We start from the raw sequence: 20,719 nt of genomic DNA, 5'->3' as shown, positions 1-20,719 counted from the left end.
CTAAAACTGGTAGCCCTTTGGGGAAATTACTTCTTCCACCCCTTTGTGAGACAACTGGCCTATGGGGCTGACTGGCCTTCAGAGAATAAAGCCAAAGTAGGACTTGAACCCAATGACCTCATCATCCTGTACCAAAACCCTCTATTCTGTTATCAGAGAGTAATTTGGATACTTGAGTATCTCAATAGCCATATTGTCCAGGTAATCTTACCCAAGATAGGAGCTGTTTGAGAAAGACGAATATCATGTGATAGCACTTATGTGTGATTTCTAAAAAACTGATAGAAACAAACTTAAAACAGAAATAGACTCACAGACATCAAAAACAAACTTACAGTTACCAAAGCAGAAGGGGGGGGTAGGTAAATTAGGAATTTTGGATTCACAGATACATACTACTATGTATAAAACAAATAAAAAACAAAGACCTACTGTATAGCACAGGGAACTATAGTCAATATCTTGAAATAACATATAATGGAAAAGAATCTGAAAAAATGTTTTATATATATATAACTGAAATACTTTGCTGTGTACCTGAAACTAACACAACATTGTAAATCAACTATACTTCGATTTAAAAATGTATAAATAAAGTTTAAAAATAATTTTTTAAAAAGATAGCTGTTTTCTGTGTGAACACAATAATCACTGACCTTGTAAGAATGCAGTTTAAACTGTGACAGTTTTTTTTCAATGGGGCTTGGGCACGCTCCAGTCAACTAGAAGAATTCAGATAACATCAGTGATGCAGGCAAAATGATCTCCATTAAATATGCCTTTAAAAAAGGTTTTGGATCCAATTTGTACAGTACCCACTGCCGGGTCATCATATCAGCAGAATAAAATTTACTGGTTTTCTGCAACTGTTTTTTTCTCAAATAAGTAACTTTTCTTAGCCAATCTCTAGGTTTAGACCTGTAAAAATCTTAAAATATTGTGAATTTAACAAAAACATTTGATTGGGAGTCAATGCCCTTTTAGAACAAACACATTCTGGCATGTTACTTTTGATAAGACTACAATATTGATAATATGTCAAAGCCATTCTGCTCACTTGTGCATATTATGCTGAAAATGGCAGCTTTGACGTAAATAATCTGTTTGTGAATTCATTAGCGAAACTGTTACAGACAAATCACGTTCATTATATTTTCCTTAAGATTGTAAATGCAAATCACAGTTTGGCAATTTCTTTTCCCGTCCCTCTTTCTAAAACCTTTGTGTGTTTTGGGTATGGAGGGGGGGAAAAGACATTTTAGTTGCTTGTTAGGGTTAACCTAATAACTGGGTTTCACTTATGAATTGTTTTAAAATATAAACACATGCATCATCTTTCTTCTGTGGCTTTTTTTTTGGAAGTTGTTACAATCCTTTGAAATTAAATTCTAAAATCCTGAAACGTAATATTTAAAGGAATATTGATTTTCTTTAGATATGGTGAAAACCTTTTAGTCCTTAGTTTTTATCTTCCTCCTCTCCTAAAACAGTGGAAAACACTACATTCATGGTTCTGGCTCCTTCTTGCTGTACTTATTCTTTAAAAGGAGTAAATATTCTTCAAGTTTCTACCTACAAACTACTTTCTATATTTCATTCTCATTTACTAACCACATCTCAGTTTTCTTGGCCGCACATGATTGACAATTCCAAACATCAAATGCCCAAACCTCAGTCTCTCTTAGACAAGTATTTACTGGTAGATAGCATCACCCCTCAAACTTAAGTCCCAAACTAAACTCATCTAGTCCCTCTGCATTATCCCTGATGTTTCTATTGTTAACCATTCTCCCAGCCATGTAGACGCTAAGCGTTAGTTTTTTTTTTTTATCACTTTTTATATCCTGTAAGCTTTACTACTCAAAATGTCCAAGGATTAGTAGACTAGCATTTATTAGCATCACTTGGGAGTTTAGTACAAATGCAGACTCTCAGGTCCCACCCCAGCTATAATGAATCAGAATGTACATTTTAACAAGATTCCCAGGTGATTCAAAAGCGCATTAATACCTGCGGAGCACTGCTCTAACATTCCGAAGAAAGTGACCATCTCTCTCATCCATGGTACTTTAGCATATGGTGGCCACTCTGGTCCTTGTTCACTGTCTGCCTGTGTGTAGAACTATTTCAACTGGATATTGACAAATTTGGGTCCTATTTTTCTTGCCTTCCACAAAGTCCCTTTTTTGCAGTTCTCTTTCCACATCATCAATTTCTCCTTCTCTGCTGATCATCCCCATCAGCACACATGTTCTGCAAATGGTCATCAAAAGAAACCAACAGACCTGGTTGATTTAAGCAAAAGAGGACTTTATTAAAAGGACAGTGCGGTTAGTATCACCCTTCCTCTAGCACTGGATGCTGGTGTCTGTCACTAGCATTGCAGCCAGGATTGCCCCCACAAACTCAAGCATCCTACAACCAGTGCTGCACTAGAAAGTATTTCTCCTACTCCGCACTTTCTTCCCTCCCCAGCTCCAGACCAGTGGGTACGTCCGATTGGTGAAGCCTGCCTCATGCCCACACTCTACCCAATAGGGAGGCTGGTAAAGAGTGTCTAGCATTTTCAGCTTCTACAATACAAGGAAGATGCTGCCTCCCACCAAGAATCATAATTTATAGTTTAGGGAATTTCCAAAGTTCCCTAAAATTGAAAGGATTCAGATTTGCTGCAAGGCTAAAAAAAAAAAAAAAAAAAAAAATAGCCCGCTTCCACCACACTCACATATCTTTTTTAAAAGTTCATTTTCCTTTCCCCCTTTTGGTGAAATTTCTCAAAAAGGTTGTCCACACTTGTCCTTATTTCCTCATATCCTATTCAACCCATCCCAGTCTAGCTTCTGTCCTCAAAAGCCATCATATTCTCAAATCCAGCAGACACTTCTTAGCTCACATCAGTTTAACCTTTCAATGTTATTGGATAGTCTCCTAGCTCCCATGGCCTCGTTCTCCTGGAATTTCTTTCTTTCCGACTGCTTCCGTTCAGCTTCCTTTGCTGACTTTCCCTCTGCTCAATCTCTGTAGGTTTGTTCTCAGAACTCTATCTCTTCCTCTCTTTAACTCCGTTCACTCCCTAAGTATTTTTTCAATCCCAATTTTTTCCTGCCTTAAAATTCTCAAGATTCTTAAATCTGATAATTCCTGCCTTTAGAAAAAAAATCTATAGGCTGGTGACCTGTTTGCTGAGCTCTAGAGTTTACATCTGCAACTGCCTACTTCACATTTCTCCTTGGATGTCTAATATACATTTTTAATTTTAATATGTCCAAAGGCAACTCTTTATTTCCCTCTCTTAACTGCTTCTTTATGAAGTCTCTCCAATTTCAATAAAGAGTTTCATCATTCACCCATTGATTAAACCAAAAATCTAAGAGTCATCCTTGATTTATTTTTCTTAAACTCTCATATACAGTTTATCCACAAGTCCATGTTTTCTGCCTCCCAAATTCATTACAGCTCTCCATTCCTTACAAGGACTCCCCTAGTCTAAGCCATCATCATCTTTTGCTTACAAACAAGTTGTCATTTCTTACTCTCCAACCTCAATTTACAGTGTCCTCCCCTGACACCCACACAGCTTTGGCTCCATTGGTCTCCTTCCTGTTCTTCAAACAAGCCAAGCTACTTGCCATCCCAAGATTTTGTATTTTTCTTCTGCCTGAGAACGTCAGCAATACTGCTTCCCACCCCAGTTTATCCCATGTCTGACTCCACCTTATCTTTCCAGACCCCCTTTTATTCTTACCTTCCCTAAAGTAGCCCACCACTTACCTTATCACATCATTTTGCTTACTTTTCCTTTATAAAGCATTTTAAAATTCTGTAATTACCTTATTTACCGGTTTGGAGTGTTTCCCCCCTGACTAGAAGATAAGCATGATCAAAGCAGAGACTTGTCTTTTTAATACGTGGCTGTGTCCCTTGAACTAAAAGGAAGGATGTCTGTTACATAGTAGGCATTCCATAAATATTTGTTAAATAATTGAATGGATAATTAAGTGAATGACTGATGTCAAAATCCATTGAGATTCCCTAACCTTTTCATTTCTACCCAAATGATTCATCTTTACTCACCGGTGTTAGCTTGATAGCTAGTTAGTTACCCAAGACAAGTTTTCTTACTTTGTTCATTTACTTTTGATTCTGCCTGGGGTTATTAATCATTTTCAATAATAATAATAATAATAATACTGCCTTGGGAAGCTAATAGGAAAATCAAAGGTCATGATGCTGATATTTTCAGAATATCTCCTGGCTGATGTGGACAGTAAATGATATTCACCCATCAATCATTCCTCTGCTTCCTGCAACTGAATCTCCCTGGAGGAGTCATCAGATCCTCTCAAACTTGAAGACTGACAGGAAGTCCCTGTGGACACTAGCTCTATGCAAAATCAGGAGGGATCCTTGACCCTAAGATTTAAAAGCCCCACCTTCAGAACAAAATTAGAAAACTCAGAGGTTAAGTTATAGTTATTGCAGCTTCTGGAAAGGTGTAGAACATGAAGGTAAGTAAAGGTTTTATATACTTGAGTTTTTTAAGCTATTTTATAAAAAAGCTGTATAGCTTTTTACCTCTTTTATGTTTAATAAGTGTTTCAGAGGCTAAAGGATAGTTAAACGTTATGCCTTTAAAATATCAGAATCATTTGATTTTACAAAGAAAAAGTTTCACTAATTCACCCAAATCCTCATTTGGGTTAAATAATAAAAATAATATATTTCTAATTAATTGTTTTTAAAAAAGAACTCTTTGTGGATTAACTAGACGATAAACTGGGGAACCACCTTCTGCCCCACCCTCTGAGCGCTAAAACAGAACATAGCAAAAAGTAAGGGATTTGTAATTGTCCAGGCGCCAGGGAAGGAAGCAGAAGATCCTATAGAGGCACAGAAACGACTTCTTTGATCTTTTCATACAGGGATTCAGAAGTCTGGTGGTAACAACCTTGACTCTTTTCCTGGTGTTTTCTTTCATGGGAAATTCGAACAGTGCTCCGCAGGTAATCAAACGCAAAAATTGGGACTCCGCGCGCTGTGTGCCTGCCTGCCTGCCTTCCTTCCTTCCTCCCTCTCTCTTTCTCTCAATTTCTTCCCCTCTTTTCCTAATATCTTCTCCCTTCTTCCTTCCCTTCCCTTTCTTTCTTTCCCTCCCCTCCTTTTTTTTCCTAATAGTGGGCTGGGCAGCAACGCCTTACTAACTGCTTTCCTCTTCTCCCCGGGTTATAGAGACTCTTTGAGAGAAGGAATTGGACTCCACAAGCTATGCTCTACCTGAAGGGTGCACGTACGTTCCAAATACTTTGCTCTTCCGACAGCAATAGAGGGAGATCCGTAGGGGTGCGTGAATCGGTGGGATAGATGTAGAGCTGTGGGGAGAGAATCCTATCGAGTTTGTTCCCATAAATAATCGAGGTCATCCTGGTCTCAGTTAATCAAGGAGAAAGGTTGGGGGGCGGGGTAGATTATCAGAAATCCTCCACCCTAAACCGGAGGGTTGCTGGCTCTTGCCCAAAGGGAGACTGGGATTTCCGGGGACACACCGCCCCACCCTGGCTGGTGAGCGAGATCGCCGCCCCCTCCGAAGCTCACTCGGGGGCCCGGGGGCGGGCGGCGTGCGGACCTTTACCTCATCCGCGCCGGCGCCCCAACCCGGGCAGTTCCGCGCGCACCGGGCCCCGCCCGCTCCCGGCCCCGGAACTCCGATCGATCGGGCCGGGTGGGCGCTGAGCCCGTGTCTCGCCTTGGCAGAGGGGCGCCGCTTCATCTCCGACCAGAGCCGGAGGAAGGACCTCGCCGACCGGCCGCCGCCCGGTGAGTGCGCGGGGGTGGAGGGAGCCGCGGGCTACAGAGGACCGCGCAGGACCGGAGGGGCGCGCTCCGCCTCCAAGACTGGCCCGTGGGCCTTCCCGGGGGAGAGCCGGCCCCGCCCGGCGCCGCTGTCAGCGGCGGAGCTGGGGATCGCAAGGCCCCGCCAGTATGGAGGTGGGCGGCGGGGGCCGGGGTTCCGCTCCCGGGCGTCAGGATGGATATGAGAGCTGTGTGCCTACCCCGTCCGAGAAACGGGCCTCCCGTTTAGGGCATGATCTTTACAAGATTTCTCTTAAACGCTGTTGTTGTTGCCAATGTTGGTATCATCATCATCATCATTATTGAAATAGTGATTTGCCTAAAAACTTCAAACAGCTCTATTATATTACTAAAAAGAACTATCAAAAGGTTCAAAACCAGAAATAGTGAAGAAGTGGGAGCCTTTAAGGATGGAGCCAGAGACTGTTTCATGATAAACCTTTCCATGCCATTGGAGTTAAAAATAACAATACCATTCATTTTGATAAACGTTCAAGATTGTTAAAAATACCAAGTAGGCTCATTTTGAAAAATACCAAACACTGTGTTGAGCACATAGATGCTTATCAAATTTTTGTTTACCTTCTTCAAGCCTGCAGTGTAATTAACCTTTTTTTTTTTTTTTTTTTATACCCTGGGGGGGGTGGGTTTTTTTTTTTTTTTTTCTCATCTCCCAAATTAAAAATCACGGTTTGTGTTGAATCAGGACCGTTTGTCTTCTGTCAGCTTAGATTTGAAATAGTTTTGACTATTTTGCAGATTCTCCTTCAGTCAAATAATTGACTTAACATGTGGCCAAGAAGGTAGATTATTTTCTCAAACTGCTTTGGAAGGAACAAGAGAGAAGATAGTCCAGGCTCCAGGCAGGGTCCCATCTAAACCTTTCAGCCCAGACATCCCATTTTAAGCTCTGAGGGGGAAATTTCTCATGAGTTCTTTATCTTAATCCTCCTTGCTTTCATGAAATTCTCTGTAGTATATAGTTTAAATTTTCTTCCATTCCCTGTAATACACAACATAACCAGTTGTAAGCAATGCCTAAGGGAAGTGTGAAATGTTTCAACTTGTAAAAATCATTCTGTGTAAGGGGCTCTTTGCTGAGGGATCACAGAGGTATTTCACAGAGATTTTCTAGTATTATAGCATACTAGAATAGGATTTATCTATATGAATATTTAAATGCTAATAGAATCTGTATTTATTTTTTCATTTCTCCAGAAAGACGAAGCCCAAATCCCCAACTACTAACTCTTCCAGAGGCAGCAGCTGTGCTATTGGCTTCCTTGCAGAAACTGCAAGAAGGTATAATTATAGTGACCTCTTTTAACTGCAGGACAGGGAAGCTTTGAGTGCTTTGGGCATTCTGTGTTGAGTACAATGAAGTTGCTTTTATTTATTCAGATTTTTAAAAATAATTAATGGTTGCCCACACCACCAGAAATTCACAGAGATGTTTATTATTTTAATACTAGCATGCTGCTCATTAAAGTGTTTCCCAAGAATGTAAAAACATTTCCTTGATGAGACTGGGGGATTTCATGTTAATTCCATTATCCATAGCCTATTGGAGCTTTTATTTCTGTTAGAACTCCAAAAAGTCCAACTTCATTATTTTATATTTGAAAAAACTGAGGCCAAAAGAGGTTTAAATAATCGCAAATCCAGTTACTCGCTATTAAAGTTTGAACCAAATGAAATAGCTGAAAATCACTGATTTTTTACTTACAAACACAGCAGTTTCTTATGGTTCACCCTAAGAGATTGGGCTAGTTCTGATTCTAAGCCTGTGTGATTTGCATTATACTATATAGCTTCTTGCATACCAGGATTAGGTGTGTTCTTCAAATAGAGGCTCTCTGTCCATGTAGCATTAAAACCACTAATTGCATTAAGGCATCTTGTTGCACATTAGCCAGGGCTGTGGAGTATAACAGGACTGGGTTCAAATCTTGGCCTTGTTGCTTTACTAGCTGGGTGACCCTGAGCCTCAGTGTCATTATGAGTAAAATGAGATAATGACATCCATGGGCAGGTTGCTCTCAGAGCCAAATGAAACAAAGTACATACTTTCTATTAGCATTAACAATAGAGGTCATCAAAGCATATTCAACAGATCTAGATTTTTCCCTCTCAAAAATTGTAATGATGCCATATTTATGACATAATTTAAATGTTAAAATGTATTTAACAAAATACAGTGAGTCGTTTAGTGGTCAAAGCATAGGCTGCTGGCCTTGGGCTCTGACACTTGTGCTAGCGGAGAAAGCCGGTGTGCTCCCTGCCTGTTATTGGACGGGCCCCATCAGGGAGGGGAAGAGAGCAGGGGGCTCTTTCTGGCTTCTAGTTTATGGCTTTTTTGTGAAAAAACAAAAAACAAAAAAACCTATGAGAAGCAAATGGAAGAGAGTGGGATAAAGAGGTTTTTGGGTTTTTTTGGGGTTTTTTTGCGGTACACGGGCCTCTCACTGTTGTGGCCTCTCCCATTGTGGAGCACAGGCTCCGGACGCGCAGGCTCAGCGGCCATGGCTCACGGGCCCAGCCGCTCCACGGCATGTGGGATCTTCCCAGACCAGGGCACGAACCCGTGTCCCCTGCATCGGCAGGCGGACTGTCAATCACTGCACCACCAGGGAAGCCCTAGAGAGGTCTTCTGAAATCAGAGAAAGTCCGCGGCTGACTTGGTTGGGTGGAGGGGATTATAATACTGAATTCAGCAAATCTGCATTTATGCCTGCTAGGTGCCAGGCACTGTGACAGGTAGAGAAGAAAATGGATTAAACAAAAGCAAGAATGAGAATGGCCTTTGCAGTGAAAAGGCAGGGTGTGAACAGTCAGTAGGACAGTAGACTGTGAGAGTCATGGCCATAGTATAGCTATGACTACAACTACTGTTACTACTCACTCTAGCTAATAATTATTGAGGGTTTTACTATAATGCAGTGGGTCAGGCACTGTTCCAAGCACTTGATACGGATTAATACATTTATTAATAATTCATTAATCCATAACAAATGAATTACCTCCTAGGATTACCCACTGTCATTATCTACACTTTACAGACAAGGAAATAGAAGCACAGAAAGATTGAGTAGCTTGCCCACTATCACATTGCAGGTACATACTAGTACTAGGATAAAAGAACAGGGGGTAACTTATTCTTTACCTGAGAATCAATCAGATGGTCCATGGATTTTTACCAGAAGGAGGACATGATGAAGGAAGATGAAACTGGTTATTGCTTATAGGGTAACCATAAGAGCAGTTACAATAGCTACAATATGGGAACATCTACTGTGTGTCAGATATTAATGCTAATCTTTATAGCCCAGAAAACTGACCCTTCCTGAGCTGTATATACTTTCCTAAGGTCCACATAGAGTGGAAGTGATATGGGGAGTTTACACAGCAGGAAGTGATATGGGGAGTTTAACTCAGGGCTGTGGGATGCTGTAGCTCTTTCAGCTATGCCCTGCCACCTCTCAGATGGATGGTGTTGAAGAGGAAAGGCCAGAGTGATGATGTCAGTGAGAAACTAAGGCAATTATTCAGGAGTGGAGTGATGAGGTCAGTGGGAATGGAGGCTCAACCCTGAGGCATACTGGAAGGAAGAGCAGATAAAAATCAAGGTCCTCGTGGAGAGCACAGGGAACTATATTTAATACCGTGTAATAAATCATAATGGAAAAGGCTATGAAAAAAATATATGTATAACTGAGTCACTTTGCTGTACAGAAGAAATTAACACAACATTGTAAATCAACTATACTTCAATAAAATTTTAAAAGGAAAGAGAGAATCCAGAGTCAAGCACATTTTTAAAGTGTTTTTGTGAGTTTAAAATGGTGATTCTGACAAATGAAAATGCCTGTGGATATAATTAAGGTTCAGTTTGAGGTGACGGAGCCTTTCCAGTGGATAAAGGTGTATAGGTCACTGGTTCTCTGCTCTCCACATGTGGACTGGTTCCATCAGAGTTCTCTGTAGAACTTGCTGAAAATACAGATTTCTTGGCCTTAGGTCCAGAGAGTCTGATTCCATACTACTTGAGTGAGGTCCCAGAATCTGTATCCTTAAGAAGTTCACTCACATTATTCTCATGATGTCAGGTTTGGGAACAACTGGAAATTCAGAGCCAGTTAATAAAGGTTGGAAACATGAAAATGGAACTCTCTCCTAGGCCTCAGATGTAGTGGGAAAAGGGCAGAGAATAAAGGATTTGCCCTGGAGAATACCCAGAGATCAAGGGAAAGGGGGAAAATCGTATCAGTGAAGGGACTTCAAAAGGAGCAGGCAGAAAGGTAGGAGGAGAGCCAGAATAACAGAGAATCTAAGAAGTCGAGGATGGAAAGTTTCAAGAAAGGAGTGATGAGAAGCATCAAATATAGCAGAATGCTTAGTAAGAGTACAGAAATCAAAGGAGAAGGAAGATTGTGTTGGGTAGGAAGGGTCATTAAATCACGGCTCACAAGTCTTCTCCTCAGCCCCTGCCCAGTGGTATGATTTGCTGCTGCCTTGCCTGTCTGAAACCTTGTTTCAAGGGAATTTAGGAAAAGAAGGTAAACTGCAGAGTTAAGAGATTAAGTGGATGCTTACTGGCATGGCTTTCAGAATTCTTGTGATGAAAAGGTGAGAAAGAGTTGAATCATGGGTAGAAGATGCTGCATCCAAGGTGGTCTTTTCTAAATTCAGCATTTGGCACTCTGATTTTTTTTTTTCCAGCTGCGCAGCGAGGCATGCGGGATCTTAGCTCCCTGACCAGGGATGGAACCCATGCCCCCTGCAGTGGAAGGGTAGAGTCTTAACCACTGGGATGCCAGGGAAGTCCCTCTTACTGATTTTTGAAGTCAGTAGGAGGACAGTGAGGTTGGAGATGGATTGTTAGTGACGTCTGAGATTTAATTGCTGGGAGGATGTGCAGAGCCAGAAAGGAAAGAGAGCTGGAATGGAGAAGGTAGAGCTAATTTTAAAGAGGAGGAGAGGGATCTTCATTAGAAACTTTACAGAAGAATGTGACTGTAGGTCTCCATTTCAAGTCTTTGTTGGAGAATAAATTCAAGTTTTTAATTATTGAAGTTTCCAAAGTGGCTTGTCTCTGATGATGAAATGGGGAAACAAAATTTTATTAGTCTAAATGGATGGGAAAGTTTTGGATTCCCATATGATAGATTAATCACTAGTCACCTTTAATATTTTTATTCTGAAGTCCCTAGGTATTATTTGGACTTATTTTATGCAGTGGATTATTATTTTAAGTAGTGGATTGTTACCTTAATGGAGGATATACAGGGATGATTCCTTTCTTTTTTATTTTTTTCCTTTCCTTTAAATACATACTAGTATATTTAAAATAGATAACTAATAAGGAGCTACTGTATAGCACAAGGAACTCTACTCAATACTCTGAAATGAACTATATGTGAAAAGAATCTAAAAAGAGTGGATATTTGTATATGTATAACTGATTCACTTTGCTGTACAGTAGAAACTAACACAACACTGTAAATCAACTATACTCCAATAAAAATTTTTAAAAATAGAAAAATAAAATTTTTTTAAAAAATTGAGTAGCTGATAATCTGCAGTATTTTGAAGTTTGCTACCAGTTCAGATTAAACTATAACTCAGATATTCCAACCATATTGTAACTAACTAGGGGAAAGTGGTTTTCTCTAGAGATGACCTTACATAACATGAGGAACGGAATTTTGCCTCTGGCAGCTTCCTCTCCCTTCCCCATCCTCAGTTTCAGCCCTTCAACCCATTTTTAGTCCCAGGAATCTGCTGTCATCTCAGTCCGCTGTCCCCACCCCAGAGGTGATTCTTCCTGCTCTGAAGTTGTGCAGTCCTGCCCAGCTAACAAGTGTCCCTTCTTTTTGTCTTACTTCCACCCCAGACATCTAGTTCAACTTGTAAGAGAATATGTGCAAATGTGTTCCTCTGTCATCTTTCCCAGCTAAAATGCATTTTAACAGGAAATACAGAAACAGTACCTTGATGCAAGTGAATGGTTCTACTGGTGGGTATTTTAGACATGAGGCATAGTTAGAGCAAGACATGTGGCCTTTTCAGATTTCTACCAAACACACCATGTAATAGTTAAATTCACTGTAGAGATTCACATGTCAGATGTGAATTCCTCAATGCATACCAAGCTGAGGGGGAAATTTTTGAAACAAAATCAATCAAAATCCAATTTGGGAGTGGTTTCCATAGCAGAGTGCTTGAGTTGACATAATGTAGGGGGGCAAATGAGGTTCTCTTCATCTTATATTTTCTTCTTATAAAACACAGGGTACATGTTTATGTTATGTATTTTTTTTTATCCTTACAGCTGGAGAAGAAACCTTTGATCAAACCAGATTCCTAGAAGATAGCCTGCTAAACTGGTGAAAATATACCAGATTCCATTCAATTATAGTTCTGTTCTTGTTGAAAATATGAACCATGTGAATAAAGCCTGTGGACCCTTTTTATCTTCATTTGTAATCTTAGGAACATGTGCAGCCAGTTTTATTCTTTCAGAAGCTAAAGTGATGTTGAGTTCTTAGTGAGAACATCGTTGCTTTCTTCCATTGCTTCAGGTCCTGTTTAGATCGCCTTGTGTCTTACTCTTGAATTTTTTAGCCCATTTATAATTATTAGGTTGAAGACTCTTTAGAGTGTTCTTTCGTTTTGTGACAACAAATACCCATCTTGATCTAATCATTCTTAGTTGCTTTTTTTCATTCTGTTACCCACTTGCACTGTCTTATCACTCAGCAGAGAATCTCCTCTCCTTTTCCCCCTTTTCTCACCTCCAAGGAGGGTGAGGCAGGGAAGCATGGCAAGATGGGAAAGAGTAGAGTGTGATTCTTTTAGTATTCAGGAGAGGTAAGTTGTCAGGAAGGGAAGAGGGAAGGGATGACTGGGAAGAAGCCCTGTGATCAGACACTGCAGTGTGGTTGCTGAGAGAGGGGACCCTTGGTGAGACTGGAGCCAGTGGAAGGTTCTACAGCTGGAAGCTCCCCCTTGTGCTCTCTGGGGATCTCCCCGAATTCAGTTTAGAAACAAGGATCTAAAAGTTACTGGGAAATAAGCAGATGGAAACACACGCTGCTCTTGTACAAAAGAAACAAACCAGTTTTTTAGAGGTAACCCATTTTCCATGGCTAAACAGACTCAAACACTACTTACTCTAATTGACTAGAACTCTAGGCTTTATTTGACATAAAAACATAACATAAAGGCACCCTGATACAAAGTGCATGGTAATATGCCTAATTTATTCATTTTTTTAACTCAACTAGGGTTCAGTACTATATGAAAAATAAAATACACACATACTTACAGCAAGCATATAGTATATTTATTTGGAATTACAATATGACCACCATGTTCATTATTTTTGACTTAATTACTTGAGAGTTGTTATTGGTAAATGTCACAAGTAGAAAGTATTGTCCATTCTTATTGTCATCAGTATATAGCTATTAGTCAGTAGCTAAAGAATATCATTATGTGAATGTCTCTGTAACTTGGAATTACAATTTTACTGTGTTAAGTAATCAAAACCCTGCTTATAAGATTTGTCTGTATCTCATTTCATAATTGAATAATGAAACTGTATTCAAGTTAATGTAACTTTGATGTCTGCCAAAAAAATAATATGCTAACAATAAAAAAAATCTATGTGGCATTATAATAGGTACCTGTCATTAATTATTGTTTGATTTTAAAGTGGATTTTCTAGACAGTGTATATGTCCAGTTTATTGAGAATTATGTACTCACCTGACATAGACTTGTACATATGGACTACTTAAATACTATGTCTAGTCCCAGAATACAATTAAAGTCTATCTTACAAAGTAATTCTTCTACAACTAGAACAATCTCAAGTATTTCCCACTAAAACAGAGTTTGTAAAAGCTGTCTAAATGACCAACAGCTGTTATAATATCAGCTACAATATTACAAGTACTTGAATTTCCTGAACATTGTTCTGCCGTACAGATGTGCACATTAACCCAGTAGTTGCATATGCCCGGTTTGCTGTAACTTTCTATCTCTCCGGGGGTGTCTTTGCAATTCTCTTTGTTTCTATCTTGTTCAAAACTGAAATGAATAAGTGATCAGTGCTCAAAACTTTTCACGTTGTATGGCTTGTCTTTTAAAATTGGAAAATATATGCCTCCTGTGCACGTCCATGTACTAGAATACCCCACCTCCAGATAGGACTTGCAGCCACTTTCACCCCGTTCCAGTTGCTCTTCCCCTCTTTGCCTCTATAGCCTTCTTCCCCTGTGGCTACGTGGTCTCCAGGGTGGGCTCTCAATTACTCTCTATTCCCCTGGTTTTCCCCAGTGGATGACTCCTCTCCCCCACCATAGTGATCCTAAGCAAGGAGAGAAGGTGAGAGGTTAAAATCAGCCTCCAACTAGCATTTCTTCTTTACCTGCTGATGAGAAATAAAAGTCTATATCCTACCAACCCTGAGTTACATTATTTTACCTTGACCTCAGGAGAAAGAGGAGTTGGGAATGTAACCTGTTGGTCTCCTCCTACCGGACTATAAATCCCTTAAGGAAATGTTCACGTCTAATTTGGTTTTATCCTTACAACCACAATGTGAGGTGGGCAGTTGTATCTCCCACATTACTTCACAGAAATTTAGGATCATCCTAGGAAGTCGCTTTCAATCTCCTCAAGTACACTTAACCAATCCCTCTTCTGAGACCTCCTTGTGTCCAGGAAAGCTACTAGTATAGCACTTGTAATATTTTATATTCCCATCTGTATATGTAAAGCCAGCTCTGTTCACTCTAGCCCTTACCATGGAAGGAAGGGTGGTACAATGCATAAAAAAAGTCTTGCTGTCAGCTGGTCAGGCACACACAATTTTCCATATTTCCTGTCCTCCAATTTATGGATACATACATTATTATTTTTTCTTTTTTTATACATACTTTAAGAGCATCAATTTTTTGTATCCATGTTTCTCCCAGTAAGACCATTCATTTATGCGACTACTGTGTATAAGGTGCTGTGCTAGACACACAGTCACCTAACAATCCTATTGGTTGTTCCTCACCGAGCTTTGTCAATATTGGGGAAAGAGCAACTAGACACCAGTCTTTGTCAGTCTTGGGGAAAGGACAACTAAGTGACTGGAGCAAGGGGTTGGAGTCAGGTGGCAGCAGCTGTCTGAATAGAGGACCAAGTGCAGGGTAGAAACTGATTCTTACACATGCCACTCGAAGCCAGGTGTTTGCAAATCAGTCATTTCCATGTGTCCTATACCATTTGTACTCATTTCTAATCAAAGAACTATTCTTTCATTTAAAAAAAAAAACACTTGGGCTTCCCTGGTGGCGCAGTGGTTGAGAGTCCGCCTGCCGATGCAGGGGACACGGGTTCGTGCCCCGGCCCGGGAGGATCCCACATGCCACGGAGCGGCTGTGCCCGTGAGCCATGGCCGCTGGGCCTGCGCGTCCGGAGCCTGTTGCTCCGCAACGGGAGAGGCCACAGCGGTGAGAGGCCCGCGTACCGCAAAAACAAAAACAAAACAAAACAAAAAAACTTGAACTTTAAAGTTTTTTATTAAGAAGTTATAGCTTCTGTATAGCTCATGCTTTCAGTAGCCGTGGATCAACCAGTTACCAATCAAGAGTATCACCTGAATACACACATTGCACCACTTTATTAGGGATCTATTTTCATGGTTATTGCAAAAGTGAAACCCATTTTATCATGAGATCTTTCTGGCACTTCAGCAAATGAGTATTTGGATTGTAATACAAATCTAGTTCATATTTTTTTCTGATGTCCTCTGCAGAGCTTGGAGAGTTGGGTTAATTGGTATCCACTGGGCATTTTTTAAGGATTAGGCTTTAGGTAATTTATTTTCCTTCCTTACAAACTTCTAAATTAGGGGAGTTTGCAACGGTCTTCCATTTTGACCTGAGTTGTTGCTTGTATTCGCCATTCTTCTACTCTCCCCTAACAACGGGGTGATAGAGCTGGAGTGCAGTTTTCCACTGGTCGTGTACCATCTGACACACTGTCATTGTTTCTCTTCCCTTATTGCCATCAACAACCCAGCACTGAGAAGACCTAAATTTTTTTAGAGCCCCTACAGACCTGGACCAACCAAGGTATTCACTGTGATCTAAATGTAACAACATTCAGTTGTGGAAAAAACAATCCATGAGTGAATGTGGGGTTTGGGTTTTGTTTTGTTTTGTTTTTTGCTGATTTATGTTTAACTACATTTAAAGCATTAATATGTTTAACTACACTCATTCAACAATGTCTCAGAGACATTGTCCTTATTATAATTAAGTAGACTCTCTATTTTCTTTTGGCTACTTTTTTTAAAAGATAGTTTTAAATGTTATCCTTCATAAGGCACTATTTTATAGTAGGTGTTTTTACACATATTATCCTTATGTCTAAAAGAATTTTAAACATTATCAATGCAGTTAAATCTTTAAATACTGATATATTTATTCATATGGATTTAACAATTTATCACCTATGGAAGACTGACCAAGTTTTCAAAAAGGCTTTCCTTTTAAACAACAGAAAAAAACTGTTACAGTCAGATGGTACAGTACAATGGTAACATCTCCTGATCATTAACTTGAGAACTGACCTTGTACATATGCATTAATATGTATCAACATCTGGATTTAGGGTAGCTACTGTCCTATGGAGTTTGATTGTCTGCAAAGCTAGGTATAAATGCATGGTTCTGCCTCATGTGAAAAATAAAAATAATCACTAAAGACCAAATTACTTGAAATGTAAAGGTAGACCACATTCATAGCTAAGATCAGGATCCTTTGTGGGGGAAATGGCAGATTGGTTTAGCAGGTATAGAAGCTGTATAAACACTAAGCCAAGGGCTTCCCTGGTGGCGCAGTGGTTGAGAGTCCGCCTGCCGATGCATAGGATGCGGGTTCGTGCCCCGGTCCGGGAAGCATCCCACATGCCGCGGAGCGGCTGGGCCCGTGAGCTGTGGCCGCTGAGCCTGCGCGTCCGGAGCCTGTGCTCCGCAACGGGAGAGGCCACAACAGTGAAAGGCCCGCGTACCGCAAATAAAACAAACAAACAAACAAAACACTAAGTCAAGGATCATGGTGATGATAACTAAAAAATCAGCATTAGGAAATGAAAATTCTTGTTGCTTAAAATAACCATTTAAAAAACACTTCCAGTCTTCCTCCTTTAATTAACACTCTTCCTAGAGCCTGAACTGACAGGGGTAAAAGGAGTTGGATTTTATTATAAATTACAAAATTGCCATTCACTTAATCTCCTCCACTTTTTAGGCAGAGAATAAATCCCATTGTTATACTGAGAAGAAGAGAATGAACCATGTGACATCTTCATTTCTTTCAATAATCATTCTTACTATGTTCTCACTGAATTAGCCTGTTCGACCAGAGTGGAATTCAGTTCTTGTATTCACCGTGCAGCTTCTTCTTCCCGCGAGGAACGTGATTCAGAGACAATGGAGACTTGATATTTAACCGATCCCTTTCAGCCTCCTCTTCCTCATCGTATCTTTCATCCTCATTCTCATCCTCCACATCACTGCTCTGAGGACTAGAGACCTGAGATCCTGAAGGAGAAGGTGGTACTGAGGAAGGCCTGGGATATTTAAACCCTTCTGTCTGCCAAAGACAAAAATAAGACACAAAACATTAGAATGGCTTTTTGATTTTTCAGTGATGTACACACTTGGCATGTGCATTTAATAAAAAACACAGTTGGATTTTTTGGTCTGTTCAGGGGCTATTAACTTTGATTTATCTTGATTCTGGTCCAACCACGCTCAAGAGAGACTCCTTAAATAAATAGCTTTCTTTTATCAAGCACTGAAATGTGCCAGGGGCTATATACATATGACCTTTTTTTTTTTTTTAATTTTTTTATTTTTTGCGGTACACGGGCCTCTCACTGTTGTGGCCTCTCCTGTTGCAGAGCACAGGCTCTGGACACACAGGCCCAGCAGCCATGGCTCACAGGCCCAGCCGCTCCGCGGCATGTGGGATCTTCCCGGACCAGGGCATGAACCCGTGTCCTCTGCATCGGCAGGCGGACTCTCAACCACTGCGCCACCAGGGAAGCCCCATGTGATCTTATTTAATCTCTGATCAATTTGTTCTTTCCGCTGGCAGAAGAAAATTGAGGGTCCAAGAGGCCAATGATTTGCCCAAGGTCAAAAGGCATGTAAGTGGTAGAGCAAAGAGTGGTTCCAGGGCTGTGATCGTCCCAGAGCCTTTAACATCAACTGCCATGATACACTGTTGAGATTATCAGTGTCTATGTCATCCTTCAGATTTGCTCAATCCAATTCCAGAACATGAGCAGCCTGGATATTCCATGGACAACACCCACTAGAAAGGTTCCTGGAAGTCAGGCCACTTCATTGACCTTAAAATTCCACCCGTTCCTTTTATTTCAGCTAATGAGCAAACATCACTAGGTTTTAATCAACTGCCCTTCTACCTAAGATGCTCTGAGATAACTCATTTGATAAACACATACAAAGCACCACCTATGGGGCAGGAGGAAACAAAGATGAAAAATATCCCTGCTCTCTAGGAGTGCAGACGCTTCATCAATCAGGAAGACAAATGTGTAAAATTGTTACAGCACTTATCACTCTGGATTTCAACTATTTTTAGACATTATTATGTCATACACATACGCTCATTTCAAGGCTCAGATACTTTACCTGAAAGCAATACCAAAAAAAAAAAAAAAAAGAGCTGAGTCCTACACTTAGGGAGCATAGGAGCTCAATACTTATTATTTGAATTAGTTGAATAAATGAATGAATATAGCTGAATTATCATCAAGAGCAGTGAACACCTCTAAATAAGCTAAGCAAGTCACTCTGTTAGAATCATGGACATGGGAAGTGGAATTTGTATACTGAGGGATTTACAAAACTCTTTCACTTTCTCTATGAGCAAATTTTCCCTTGGGTTAACCTTCTAGATCTGGTCCCCAGACACCAAATAGAGGTGGAATATAAGGTATTAGGCAAAACTGTTTATAGTGAAAGTGACTCCTGATTGGAAAATTACATCTGCTTTTGGAGGATCTATAAATACTTGATGAAGGTCTCTAGTATTTGGAAATCCTTGAGTTTGATGACTCTTGTAATTGCTCACATTCCTTGTGGAGACCATAGAAGCTTATCTGTGAGGATTTACATGAGATGTTGGGTCCTGTGGGGTGTGGAACTGCTAAGCTAAAATGGATCTCATAGTCAATGATATGGGTTTCATCTTTTACACCTAAGTTTTCACCTGGTGAGTCGGGAACAGAGAAGTTTAGCTCTTGGACCGCTGTGTAGACTCCTGTAAGGACTAATTCCACTGAAGAGAAATGCCTGATACTGCCCTACTTCAAGCTGTGTTTCCTTCTAAGTGAATGTGATGACAAGTAATCTGCTCTAGCCTCAAGAATATAAATGTCTAAGGGAATATCAGAGGAAGACTCCCTGGTGGGCACTGCTGAATTTCCATGCATAAATGTTCGTCTAGTCCAATTTCTCCTGTGGTGTTCAAATTCACTATTACCCTTGCCAAGTCGTCACCCTACATTTCAACATCTCCTTGGATACCAAATTCACTTCCAATGAGAGCAGGCCAGTTTATTTTTTGACAACCCTCAGAAGAATGGATGTCTAACAGAGGTTTCGGGCACTCAGGCAAGGAGAGGTTTCATATGAAAGTGCTTCTCCAGTGACATGAATTGGCTGACTGCTCAGCCTGTGTATATAAGCTAACTCTGAACTGAGGGCTTAGAGCTGGTTTGATTTGTCAGTTTCTCTATTTGCTGTGTAGCAACACTATGAAAAAGTAGAATAGTTTGTGAATTTAGCTACTTCAAAATAAAAGGTATTGTTAGGACTTACCATATGTAAGACATTTAGCTTTCAAAACAAATAAACAATACATAAAATATTTACCATTGGTGGTGATGTGGTTTCCGTGTGGAATTTATCTGGAAAAGCTCTGCTTAATGTCAGGTGTCTGGCATGCTGGTAATACTATGATAGAAAACCAACCCATGGGTTAAAAAAGATGTATATTTATATATTTATATCTCAATAACCAAGTTGTTATATAAAATCTTTTTCTCCTACTTATAAATATATATTTTTTAAAGTGGCAGATTTTATTCATCCTAAATTTAAGAATCAGAAAAAATATGACAGTTTATAGCTTTATCATTTTTCAGGGAATAAGTAAAGAAATACTATCAAAAATTGGAGGGGAAGGACATACTGGCTTTACTGAACTCTGAATTGAGCACTAAGGCGACTGAAAACACTGGTTTTACTCTATAGAGAAGCAGTGTGGCACGGAGAAAAAGACGGGGCCTGAATAATCAGACACACTGGCTTTAAATCCTGCTTCCGACCTTATGTAAGAAACATAGCTTCTAAGGGGCTTATCATCCTGCTTTCATTATAAAATGAAGACAGCAAAATTAATCTTCCTGCGTGGAAATGAGCATGACTACTGGCATTAGTGTGTGTGGGTACTCAGCTGATGGCCGTATCTGTCATTTGTCAGCCAGAGTTGAGCAGTATCTAAGCAGATACATTATGTGAAGGCAAAGTCAATTTAGTTTTTATTAAATCATCCACTGCTAAGACATATGAACGTCTGAGTATTTATAAACTAATGGCAGGATTGAAAGGAGGTATTTCCTGTACCTGTCATTTTGAGAAACAAGATTATTTCCACTCCCCACTGTAGTTGAGGAATGTGATCATATTATCTCTTAGAGTGAAACGAACTAGGGACTTTTCTCTTGATTTCCTCATCTTCATGAAACCTGTAAAGCATCAAGTTAAGCCCAGG

The 20,719-nt window shown here is 40.1% G+C and overlaps 2 protein-coding genes across 2 annotated transcripts in view; one reads left to right on the top strand and one right to left on the bottom strand.

The window, feature by feature from the left end:
• The first annotated feature begins 533 nt into the window (after positions 1-533).
• SPX (spexin hormone) lies at positions 534-13,559 on the top strand. The gene is made up of 6 exons (XM_027129450.1): positions 534-4,508; positions 4,923-5,003; positions 5,230-5,287; positions 5,752-5,814; positions 7,069-7,152; positions 12,182-13,559. The coding sequence occupies exons 1-6, from the start codon at positions 4,503-4,505 to the stop codon at positions 12,238-12,240; spliced, it is 351 nt and encodes a 116-aa protein (XP_026985251.1). The 5' UTR covers positions 534-4,502; the 3' UTR covers positions 12,241-13,559.
• Positions 13,560-16,910: 3,351 nt separating this feature from the next.
• GYS2 (glycogen synthase 2) overlaps positions 16,911-20,719 on the bottom strand; it is a 56,259-nt gene continuing 52,450 nt past the window's right edge. Inside the window, exons 15-16 of the mRNA XM_027129240.1 lie at positions 19,819-19,899; positions 16,911-17,506 (exon numbers count right to left, since the gene is read on the bottom strand). Coding sequence (XP_026985041.1) covers positions 17,285-17,506; positions 19,819-19,899 — 303 coding nt within the window. The 3' untranslated portion in view covers positions 16,911-17,284. The remainder of the gene's footprint in view (positions 17,507-19,818; positions 19,900-20,719) is intronic.

The sequence above is a fragment of the Aethalodelphis obliquidens genome, unplaced genomic scaffold (assembly GCF_003676395.1).
Source record: "Aethalodelphis obliquidens isolate GAN/ISIS:26980383/991018 unplaced genomic scaffold, ASM367639v1 scaffold36, whole genome shotgun sequence".
NCBI classification, from domain to species: Eukaryota; Metazoa; Chordata; class Mammalia; order Artiodactyla; family Delphinidae; genus Aethalodelphis; species Aethalodelphis obliquidens.
The sequence above is the reverse complement of the archived record's forward strand: the minus strand, read 5'-3'. Positions and strand labels throughout refer to the sequence as shown.

What these genes read in the sequence shown, in the direction of transcription:
- SPX (XM_027129450.1), top strand. An exon ending in GCTCTACCTGAAGGGTGCAC is followed by an intron (nt 5,288 to 5,751) that starts GTACGTTCCAAA and finishes TCGCCTTGGCAG; the next exon opens with AGGGGCGCCGCTTCATCTCC. An exon ending in CGCCGACCGGCCGCCGCCCG is followed by an intron (nt 5,815 to 7,068) that starts GTGAGTGCGCGG and finishes TCATTTCTCCAG; the next exon opens with AAAGACGAAGCCCAAATCCC.